The 12,010-nt window shown below is 42.2% G+C and overlaps 1 protein-coding gene across 3 annotated transcripts in view; it reads right to left on the bottom strand.

The window, feature by feature from the left end:
• Nucleotides 1–12,010, bottom strand: part of DEPTOR (DEP domain containing MTOR interacting protein) — a 59,363-nt gene that overhangs the window by 17,419 nt on the left and 29,934 nt on the right. For all 3 annotated transcript variants that reach the window (XM_063299627.1, XM_063299629.1, XM_063299628.1), the window contains exon 6: nucleotides 1,067–1,252. In XM_063299627.1, the coding sequence (XP_063155697.1) occupies nucleotides 1,067–1,252 (186 nt within the window). The remainder of the gene's footprint in view (nucleotides 1–1,066; nucleotides 1,253–12,010) is intronic.

Genomic DNA, 12,010 nt, shown 5'->3' with positions numbered 1-12,010 from the left:
TTCCTGGAACCATTCCATTTCCTAAGGTGTTAGAAGGAAAATGCACCTCTTCAGGGGAAACTGCTCATAAATGCAGTTTTGGAGAAAGTATTTGCTTAACACATGAGCCTCTCTTGTAAGAGGTGGAGGACTCCGGTGTGAAACCAGGCATACTGCAAGAGTGGGGAACCTGGTTTTGTAAAACAGCTGCCTTCTCTTTAGGGAAATCAGTTAAGGGGTGCATGCTGCCTATGTGTAGAAAAAGAAAAGGGAAAAAAGCAAAGAAATACCTTCTCCAAGCAGGATCAGAATTAGCAATGTTTTTAAAATGTTAAGAACCCAGAGTGTAACTGTTTCCAGCCATAGTACTAAGCTGGCTGGATCAACACTCTGAGTTAGAGTAAAGTAGATTCTTATCTCTATTCCAGAACTTAGAAAGCAAGTAGAAAATTTGGAAGGAAGGGGTGCGACTTCATCCAGACATCAGACATGAAGGTCAGTAGGCAGAAATTCAAGGACATAGCTCTTTGATAACTTGGTTTTATTATAGGTACTAGAAAAGTTGTAATTAGAGGAGAAAACCAGCAACTGCTGGCTATGAGCCTGAAGCCATAAATCAGTGTTTCTCAACCTGGCAGCTTTAAGATGGACTTCAACTCCCAGAATTCTCCAGTCAGCATGCTGGGTGGGGAATTCTGGGAGTTGAAGTCCACGCATCTTAACGTTGCCAAGGCTGAGAAACACTGCCATAAATACATGTGCCCAGGTTCAAATCTTACATTTCTTTTTCCAACCTGTGTACCGTGATGGACTGCAAGCTGGTCATTTCTCGGGGTGGACACCTATGCACTGTTATTGTGATAGACCTGCTTGGTCTCTGGTCCTTTGTGTCTAACCTCAGTCCTTCCAGCTTTCATATATGGTATCCTAACCATGGAGTCCTTCAAAAATAATCTCACACCTTCTGAGCTATATCCAGAAGCATGTTAGTTAAACATGCTGTACAATCTGATATATTGCAACAGTTCCTATTTACCCTGAGACTCAGGGACAGAGTGCTAATCTCCAGCTCTAATCACACATATACCTGAGAGGAAAGTGGCATGTTTTTTGTGGTCATGATTTTGCTTCCGCAGACAAAAGGGGCTATCGTGACTCTCGGGCATCAAGCGGGACTTCTCGGCAAGCAATTCCATCAGTCTTCTCCTGCGACGGAAATTCATTCGGAACTGATAGAGCAGATTGCTGTCCATAAAATGGTGTTTGTTGGACACTAGAGGCAGTAAGAAAGACGAGGAAAGCCTTCGTGTTAGAAGAGTAGAAGAATTAGGAGGGAACCAGTATACTTTGGGACGACAAAACGATACCCAAGTTAACAAAAGTAATTTTAGCAGTAATTCTAGGCGTACGATTCTTCTGGCCAGTCCATTTTGGGAAATCAGTGATAGGGTTTAGTATCAGCAATGCTCTTTAGTGCTGAACTGGAGACAGATTCTATACTTGAATTCTTTCCTGTATTACTACTTGCTCTTGTTTACATCCCTCACAACTGTCAGGTGCTCTCCATTTCTATATGCTGGTTGAAGCAAGAGACTTCGTTCCCCCCACCCCAGCTGGCTTTTTTTTTTCATTATACAACAATGTCTCACCCTACCAAATAAACTTTCATTGTAAAACTCCAGCATAAGTCTCCTTGTTCTAGTTGAAGCCATAAAAGTCACAAAGAAATTTAAAAACTGAAACTTCCCAGCCATACCTGAAATGTGACAAATAGCTCATGCTCATGCTGAACCCTGAACAAAAAGCTGTTTTGAATCTCCATTCTATGGGGTGCCCCCAAATTTGGCTGCCTGCAAATGCCAGTTCATACCTTGGATGTAGGTCTTCATGACCAGGTTTAAGATAGATGTGTACCATGCCTGGGAAGTCAAGTTAGATTTCCACATATAATCTTTTGTACTTGCATTTTCTCACCGAGTTGTTCTTTTATACTTCACATTTAATGGTGGAATTACTTTTCTGGATCATAATCAACTCGATGGGAAAACGTTTAGAAAAGTGTACCAGGCATGAAAATACTCATTTGTTGATTTTTTTGATTTATTGACTGATTGAGTGAATGATTGATTCCTTTTCTCTGCATGGTACTACATGGCATTTGTACCAACAGGTACGAATGCCATGTAGCGGCACCCCCACCTTCTAGTCAAAGAGCACCCTCCTCCTGTGCAAGAGGACACAGGGAAGTCTTCAAAGCCTTTCTGAAGCCTAAGAAGAATGAGGCTGATTTCCACTGTGTCAGACGTCCTTTCTCAGGACTAGCTAAACTTTTCTGCAAGTCCTCCTTAAGGGCACATTCATTCCTTCTTCCCTTAACAGCTTGTTCATTTCTTCCCTAACCCCAAGGTCAGCTCTAAATACCTGGGGAAGAGTTCCAAAGAGTGGAGGCACTGAGATTGCCTGTTTCCAAGGATCTGTCAGGTGACAATCCTGTGGGGACAGGATCTGGAGTTGACCCTATTTGATCTAGTTGGATGAGGAGAGAAGGTGGTCCCTCAGATAACCAAATCCAGAGCCATTTAGGGTAACAACCAGCACCTTGTACCACACCCAGAAGACACCCAGTAAATCAATGCACCTCCCGAAGCAGCAGAGTCACCCAAGTATTTCAGGATATGCCCATCATTGCCAGGGTTTCCCATTCTGTACCAACTGCAGTTTCCAGATGCTTGATGCCAGTAACAAATATTTTTCCCAATACAGAAACAACTGTGTATAATATTCTCTAATATTGACAACAAACCCTAGGACCTAATTGTGCCCTGAGAAGTAGCTACAGAGAAATTGAAATATATCTACAGTACAGTGTGTGTGTACTAGGAACTGCTAAGTGACATATGTTCATACAAGGAATATAGTAACAGGTCTACGCCTGAATTTCTAGCTGCCTGAACATTCCTAAATACAAGGATGTGTTCTGCTGTACTTCCTTGCAATTTGCTTCTGCAACTGCTCCTGCTGCATGTAGCTAGCACTAATACAGAGCTTTTGAAGAGCCAGCATCACTACACCTAAGAGTTTTTTTATTTTGCTGCCATATATATTGGTTCATCACCTTAGTGGTGCTTCCCATGTCTTCCCACAAGGCTTACAAGGAAGCTGAACAGTGTTGTGTGTCTGTGTGTTTTTAATTTCAGTGAAGGAGGATGTTGCATTATTTAGCTATTCCTCTCCAGCCTTCATAATTCTAATCACAGCCATGGATGGATATGAACCTCCCAAGATCAAGAGCAGGTGATCTCATTGTTTTGAAAAGATGCGATAATCATTGGAAAGGCAGAAGAACGCATGAGCCAGCTTTGCCAGGGGGAGTGGTTGTTTTCCACACAAAACAGCCTGGGTCCCTGGCATCACCAGTTAAAATAATTGGGAAATAAATAATGGGAAAGTCCTATCTTTCCCTAGATAGCATCTGGCACAGATGGCAATATGAAACTGGATGGACCTTAGGTCACTTTCCATCAGCAAACTAGCTACAGTGGTCAAATGTTTCTCTCTTCTCATTGACCTCAATAGAAAATGCATTTATAGCATTAACTGCTCACCCAAGGATAGCAGCAAAAAGAAGCACAGCTATTTAAAATTCCACAACAGTATGCATGTCTTTTTTCATTGCTTTCTGCAGCTAGCCTTGGTGAATGCAGCTTTGGAAGTCTGGTATGTCTTTTGCTGTGGTGGAGCTACATTTTCTGACCCAGAGCAGATCCGATACAATTCAATTGCTTTCCGTTGCTGGGTTGTGTGTACACCATGTCAGTGCTCAAACTCCTACACTTTCAGCTCTTGGGGGCCAGACACGGGTAATGTTACAGGTAGTGTAGCAGCAAATCCAAGGTTTGCAACCAGGCAGACCCCCAACCAGGAACTACTGCTATTCCTGGTTTTTGTATGAATAAACCCAGGTGGCCAAACTGGATGGTATCTGAAATACCATCCAGTTGTGGTTCTGACTATTTTTGCTTATGGGCAGGGAGGAGCATTTGATCCTTCAGGGCTGTACTTCATTGACTCTGGCTGATCTCAAAAAATGCAAAGCAAAGTGGGACCTGATTAGGAGACTACCTGAAAATCCTGCAGAAGGTGACCATGGCCGTCTAGTTCTATATTGCTACCCAGAGAATTACCTGGAAATATCCATGAAGACATGGGGACTTGCGTTCATGATACTGTTAACATCAAAACAAGGAAGCTCCTAGGACCATTCCTTATATCAAGGCAGTCATAAGAAGATTGGGTTAGACCAATGACCCATCTGGTCTATCATTCTGGGCTGCAGGGTGGTCAACTAGATGCATTCCAGAGGTTGACAAGCATAGACAGGTGGATAATAGCCTTTGTCTATAATTGCTCCTTAGCAGCTACTACATTCAAGGCATTCAATGTGGAGCTACATACACACTTGATGTTAGCCAAAAGGCCTGTGGAGCTAAATAATCATTTGCCTTTAGAACTGATAGAATATAAATCAACATTTACTGAATGAAAGCAGAATCACTTGATTCAAAGTGGGCAGAGATAGAATGGACTCTCCGTGAGTCAATAACTTTCTACTTAAGCAGCTACATTCAAGAATGTAGCTATAGTTGCTAGAAGCTACTATTTAAGGCATGTTTCTTGTGATTCCAGAGGCAGCTAGCTACTGATAGCTTGATCATCCATGAAATTATCCAGTCTCCTTTTAAAGTGAGTGGCACTGGGCAGGATTCTTTTCTGATGGGCCATGCTAGAGGATGAACTTGGAGCAGGACAGGTATTCTGATACTGATCTCCAGCCCTTTGTCCAGAACTTCTAGGTACTAGAAATCTTCCTTCTCAAGCCTTATCATTAGATGGTTCTACCTAATCCAGTTATGCAGCTATTTCTCACCTTTTGGCTGTTTGTTTATTTATTTTATTTGTCATTTTTATATGGTTGCCCATCTCACCTGAAGTGATTCTGAGCAGCCTACAAAAAAACCAAGAATTAAAACATTTTGCAAACCCCTTAAAACAATAAGCATGGATAAAAACAGACTATTTAAGGCATCTGAGAGAGAAGATGTTTACATACAGTATAACTAGCATGCAGGCTCCCTATTACCAGGGAATCTCCAGGCTTGTTGAAAAAAATACACATTTTGAGGGCCATAAGGGTTGGGGCTAACCTCACCTTGGGAGAGATGATCTCCAGAGGGCAGGCGCCACGGCAGAAAAGGCTTGCCTCCTAGATCCCGTCAGATGGAACACTTTTGTGGATGGGACCAACAGCATGCCTCTCCTGCTGGATCTGATGGGTCGGGTAGATATAATAGTGAAGAGGCGGTCCTTCAGGTAACCTGGCCCCATGCCATATCAGACTATAAAAGGCTTTAAAGGTCAGAACCAAGAACCAATGTTTGGTTCATGGTTCTTCTGTAAGTATGCTGAAAAGGCCAAATTTAAAAATTAAGAGCATGCACTCAAGGATTTTAGACAAGGACCTTTCCCATCCTTAACTGGTCAAGGGTCTACCAAATAGAACCCATGTTGAGGTATCTTTAAGTTTAAGATAGGCCTGTTCAGATAGGATTGGCTGATTCCTCCATGATTCCAGCTACAAACAACAGGGAATCAGGGAAAGGAAAATTTAAAAAGCCAAACTCCACACACTACACAAAAGCACCAAGACTTTTGTAACTCCATTCTGCTGTCTTGTCCTCAAATATCTCCTCTCTAAAATTGGAGAAAATTCCATAATAGCAGCTGATATACCTTAAACAGCTGCAACTGGAAGGGAAAATTGGCACACAGTTCATGGATGCACCCGCATGCTTCTGATATGTGGCAAGACCTCTGATAATCATGGACAAGGATCTAGCTTTTGTTTTGTTTTAACCACTTTGGAGCTACATACACACTTGATGTTAGCCAAAAGGCCTTTGGAGCTAAATAACCATTTGCCTTTAGAACTGATAGAATATAAATCAACACTTACTGAATGAAAGCAGAATCACTTGATTCAAAGTAGGCAGAGATAGAATGGACTCTCCGTGAGCCAATAACTTTCTACTTAAGAAAATCTAATAAAATAATAAGATTTCTAGCCTAGCTCACATGGATAACGAGTCCTTATATAGACTGAACTCTCTAGCTAGAACCAGCATCTTCTGCAGGCATATGCAGCCTGATGCCTTCCAGATGTTTTTGACAACAAACACTGCAACTCTACATGTTAGATGGGTCTGATGGGAATTGTAATGCAAAACCTTTGGAAGGCACCAAGCTGGCTTATCTTGCCCTGTGAAGATCTCTTCAGCAAGCAGACGACACTTGATTAGTAAACTACACAGTGCTTTGGATTTGATTTTAAGGAGGTGCTTCAGAGCATATGGAACATGCACACAGCACCTGTCTGCAACTCCTTGAACCAAAGATATATTTTCTGGGATTGCATGACAGCTGTAGGGAGTGGTCATATGATCCTGGGAAAAGACACAGCTGCTTTAAGGAGCTGCTGACAGGTGCTTTACTTGAATGACTTCATGCTGCAAAGCATCTTTTGCCTTTGAATATGGACTGTTGCAATCTTAGTAGCTATCTTAGAAAGTGCAGTAAAATTATAAGATAGTACATAGGAAGCACTTCTACCTTTTAGAACTGTTACCCAAATGCTAAGTATTCATTGTTGTTCAGCCACTTTTAAAATAAGAACTTATTCAAAGCTAGAATACAACTGCTATAAATATACATGTAACATTCAGGTTATCTAAACAAGGAACATCCATTTTATTATTCTTCATGTTTATTCAGAAGTAAATGTCTCTGTTATTATACAAACTGTGACAGCACTCTATGAAAACAACCAATGAGGCACAAAGGTATTTTATTCTATACTCAGACAAAAATCTTACTTGGTTTTGCCAGGCTTCAGAAGAAATGTCAATTAGTGATAATTGAAAGGGTACTGACATTCCAGCTTGAAAGACAGGTTTAGCCTGTGGAGAGTAGAGAACACTTGCCAAAGGTTGCATGCTATTTTCTTCCAAATGGAGTAGATTCAGCGAAGAATGCGATCAATAGTTAAGACAGGAAGAGGTTGTTTCCAATTAAGCCTGCAGCGTAGCACCAGGACCGTTGCTGGGTAGGAAGGGCGAGATAGCTTTCTAACTTTCTAGCTGTATTAGTGTCTCTAAACATACAGATGTGGCAATTAAAGCAGATGTTTTGCTCGTTGGCTTCAACCAAATCCATAATCGTTCCAGATCAGCTAAATATAACCAACACTGCTTTCAACTCTAGTGAAATTACAATGAAATTTACAGCTTTCCCTTCCACCCTCAGTCTTTCCTTTAAACCAAATCCTGTAGTGGCAAAATGCTATAAACAACTTAATGCCTAGGCCAATTTTCCCCAATGTTCTAGCTGCCAAACATATTGGGATTATAATTCCCAGAATCCCAGTCATTACTCTGGCTGGGAATTCTGGAGGACTTTATATATAAAGTAAATAAAGTGCCTGTGAGCCCCCATGTGCTCCCAGATACTTCCCTTGGCCAGGTTCCTCGGCCCACTTAAAAAAAAATAATTAAAAAATATAGTCATAGGAAGCTGGTAGGTGGCAAAGCAAAACACTACCCACAAAGGATCACATTTTTTTGGAGGAACACCTCTGAATCCCACAGAAGTCCCAAGGAGATGTTAGCCATCTGAGGAGTGGAAAAAAGCTAGCACACTTGTAGTAAGTGGGTGTTTTGTGGGTGTCCATGTTTGCAAATAGGCAAGTCTTCTGCGGCAGCCTTATTGTGTGTGTTTACCTGCACACTTTCAAAACTCCAAATTTGTCCTGTCACCAAATGGTTGCCTACCTCCAACTAGCCAGTTTGTATTCCCTAATCACTCTAACTTTTTGTGGCCATTAAACTAGGAAATTGGATTTTTATAAGAATATCTTAGACTTGGGAATCTAACCTTATCATTTATACTTTTCACCCCATCGTAATTCCAGCCTCTGGGGGTATAGACTGCTGAGTTGCATGATTGAGGGCCTTTGTTGGTAGCTAATGGAAATGTGTGATTATCAGCAATTATGACTCCACTAAGAATAGGTAACTTCAGGGATAACCTTCCATAGTGTTCCAGATTGAGGAAAGGGTTGAAGCTTGTCCATATTATACATCATGTTAGTTCAGGTCAGAAAGAGTACCAACAAGGGTTGTTGTTTATTCGTTTAGTCGCTTCCGACTCTTCGTGACTTCATGGACCAGCCCACACCAGAGCTTCCTGTCAGTCATCAACACCCCCAGCTCCCCCAGGGACGAATCCGTCACCTCTAGAATATCATCCATCCATCTTGCCCTTGGTCGGCCCCTCTTCCTTTTGCCCTCCACTCTCCCTAGCATCAGCATCTTCTCCAGGCTGTCCTGTCTTCTCATTATGTGGCCAAAGTATTTCAGTTTTGTCTTACTACAGGGAACACCATTGCTTTAACTATGCGGACCTTTGTTGTCAGTGCGAGGTCTCTGCTCCTAACTATTTTATCGAGATTTGTCATTGCTCTTCTCCCAAGGATTAAGCGTCTTCTGATTTCCTGACTGCAGTCAGCATCTGCAGTAATCTTTGCACCTAGGAATATGAAGTCTTTCACTGCTTCTACATTTTCTCCCTCTATTTGCCAGTTATCAATCAAGCTGGTTGCCATAATCTTGGTTTTTTTGAGGTTTAGCTGCAAGCCAGCTTTTGCACTTTCTTCTTTCACCTTCATCATAAGGCTCCTCAGTTCCTCTTCGCTTTCAGCCATCAAAGTGGTATCATCTGCATATCTGAGATTGTTAATGTTTCTTCCAGCAATTTTAACTCCAGCCTTGGATTCCTCAAGCCCAGCATGTCACATGATGTGTTCTGCATAAAAGTTGAATAGGTAGGGTGAGAACATACAGCCCTGCCGTACTCCTTTCCCAATCTTAAAGCAGTCCGTTGTTCCATGGTCTGTTCTTACTGTTGCTAATTGGTCGTTATACAGATTCTTCAGGAGGCACACAAGATGACTTGGTATCCCCATACCACTAAGAACTTGCCACAATTTGTTATGGTCCACACAGTCAAAGGCTTTAGAATAGTCAATAAAACAGAAATAGATGTTTTTCTGAAACTCCCTGGCTTTTTCCATTATCCAGCGGATATTGGCAATTTGGTCCCTAGTTCCCCTGCCTTTTCTAAACCTAGCTTGTACATCTGGCAATTCTCACTCCATGAATTGCTGAAGTCTACCTTGCAGGATCTTGAGCATTACCTTACTGGCATGTGAAATGAGTGCCACTGTTCGATAGTCTGAACATTCTTTAGTGTTTCCCTTTTTTGGTATGGGGATATAAGTTGATTTTTTCCAGTCTGATGGCCATTCTTGTGTTTTCCAAATTTGCTGGCATATAGCATGCATTACCGTGACAGCATCATCTTGCAAGATTTTGAACAATTCAGCTGGGATGCTGTCGTCTCCTGCTGCCTTGTTATTAGCAATGCTTCTTAAGGCCCACTCAACCTCACTCTTCAGGATGTCTGGCTCTAGCTCACTGAACACACCGTCAAAGCTATCCCCGATATTGTTATCCTTCCTATACAAGTCTTCTGTATATTCTTGCCACCTTTTCTTGATCTCTTCTTCTTCTGTTAGGTCCTTGCCGTCTTTGTTTTTGATCATACCCATTTTTGCCTGGAACTTACCTCCGATGTTTCTAACTTTCTAGAAGGTCTCTTGTCCTTCCTATTCTATTGTCTTCTTCCACTTCTACGCATTGCTTGTTTAAAAATAATTCCTTATCTCTTCTGGCTAACCTCTGGAATTTTGCATTTAATTGGGCATATCTCCCCCTATCACTGTTGTCTTTTGCTTTCCTTCTTTCTTGGGCTACTTCTAGTGTCTCAGCAGACAGCCATTTTGCCTTCTTGGTTTTCTCTTTCTTTGGGATGTATTTTGTTGCCGCCTCCTGAACAATGTTGCGAACTTCTCTCCATAGTTCTTCCGGGACCCTATCTACTAAGTCCAGTCCCTTAAATTGATTCTTCACCTCCACTGCATATTCCTTAGGAATATTAGTGAACTCATCTCTAGCTGATCTGTGGGTCTTCCCTAATTTCTTTAGTCTGATCCTAAATTGTGCAAGAAGAAGTTCGTGATCGGAACTACAGTCAGCTCCAGGCCTTGTTTTTACCGACTGTACAGATGTCCGCCACCTTTGGCTGCAAAGGATGTAATCAATCTGATTTTGGTGTTGTCCATCTGGTGAAGTCCATGTATAAAGCCGTCTCTTAGGTTGTTGGAAGAGAGTGTTTGTTATGCAGAGTGAATTGTCTTGGCAAAATTCTATCAGCCTATGCCCTGCTTCGTTTTGTTCTCCCAGGCCATGCTTACCTGTAGTTCCAGGTGTCATTTGACTGCCCACCTTAGCATTCCAGTCTCCCGTGATGAAAATAACATCTCTTTTAGGTCTGTTGTCCAGTAGGTGCTGCAGATCCTCATAGAACTGCTCTACCTCAGCTTCTTCAGCATCTGTGGTTGAGGCGTATATTTGGATCACTGTGATGTTAGATGGCTTGCCCTGAATTCGAATTGAGATCATTCTATCATTTTTTGGATTGTATCCAAGCACTGCTTTAGCCACTTTACTATTAATTAGGAAGGCTACTCCATTTCTTCTGTGGTCCTCTTGTCCACAGTAGTAGATCTGGTGGTCATTTGATGTGAAGTGGCCCATTCCAGTCCACTTCAGTTCACTGACGCCCAAAATGTCTCTCTTTAATCTTGACATCTCACCAAGAACCACATCCAATTTGCCCTGGCTCATAGATCTTACATTCCAGGTTCCAATGGTGTGTTGATCCTTAAGACATCGGATTCGCCGTTCACCACCAGCACCATCAGCTGCTAGCCGTCCTTTCGGCTTTGAGCTAGCTGCGTCATCACGTCTGGGGCTAGTTGAACTCATCCTCTGTTCCTCCCCAGTAGCATTTTGACCATCTTCTGACCTGGGGGTCTCATCTTCCGATGGTATACCGACATATCTCTGGTTGTACTGATCCATTTAGTTTTCACGGCAAGAATACTGGGGTGGGTTGCCATTACCTTCCCCAGGGATCGCATTTAGTCTGACCTCTCTGTCATGACCTTCCCGTCTTGGGTGGCCCTTCACGGTTTAGCTCATGGCATCATTGAGGTGCTCAAGCTCCAGCACCACAACCAGGTAACGATCCTTTGCTGAAGATCAACAAGGGGGACCTACTGAAAAGAACTATTTTAATTTGGAAGGAACTCCCATTATCATCCAGTGATTTCTTGGGCCCCTAGGAATTAACCACTCCATTTCAGTGGCCATTTTTTTCCTCCATTAATATATATTGTTCTCCAAATCAAAGCACAACACATTTTTGGGAAATGAGAATCAGTGTAGCTATATAACATCTCTGCTGTAAACCCTGCAATGGTTACCAGTAGGTTTCTAAGTACAGTTCACAGTTAAAAAGCCCTCTAGGGTTTGGCTTCTAAGTACCTTCAGAACTGTTTCCTCCATGTGGAATTGACCTATCCAGTGCATGTTCCCTGTTAAAATCTGTTAGTGGTCCCTCATTTCCTAGAGGATAAAGGTTATGGGGTTTTTCAGATACTGTTTCTTAGTTATAGCCTCTGCCTTAAGGAACAGCTTGCTCCCCACAGCCAAGTTAACGATCATCCTGATGGCTTTTCAGAAGATGCTAAAAACTGAACTCCTCTGGAGACTTTGGAGGGCAATGGGTTGGCCTGTTTGGGATTGCAGTCTTGTTGCAGTGTGCTGGTTTTTTCGTAGTCTTTAATGTTTTAGTGGTGTTTACCACAAGTCCATGTAGATAGCTGCAGCAGCAGCTAAACAAACAGATGCCTCCACTTATAAAGCCTCTGCTGATCTTTTCTCCCCATCCAGAAAAGATATTTGACCTCTGATTTGTGGATTCTTGGGCTGCACATTCTGACTCTGAGATACGA

Source organism: Candoia aspera, chromosome 3 (genome assembly GCF_035149785.1).
Source record: "Candoia aspera isolate rCanAsp1 chromosome 3, rCanAsp1.hap2, whole genome shotgun sequence".
Lineage (NCBI taxonomy): Eukaryota > Metazoa > Chordata > Lepidosauria > Squamata > Boidae > Candoia > Candoia aspera.
Note: the sequence above shows the minus strand (reverse complement) of the source record. Positions and strands in the feature narration are given on the sequence as shown.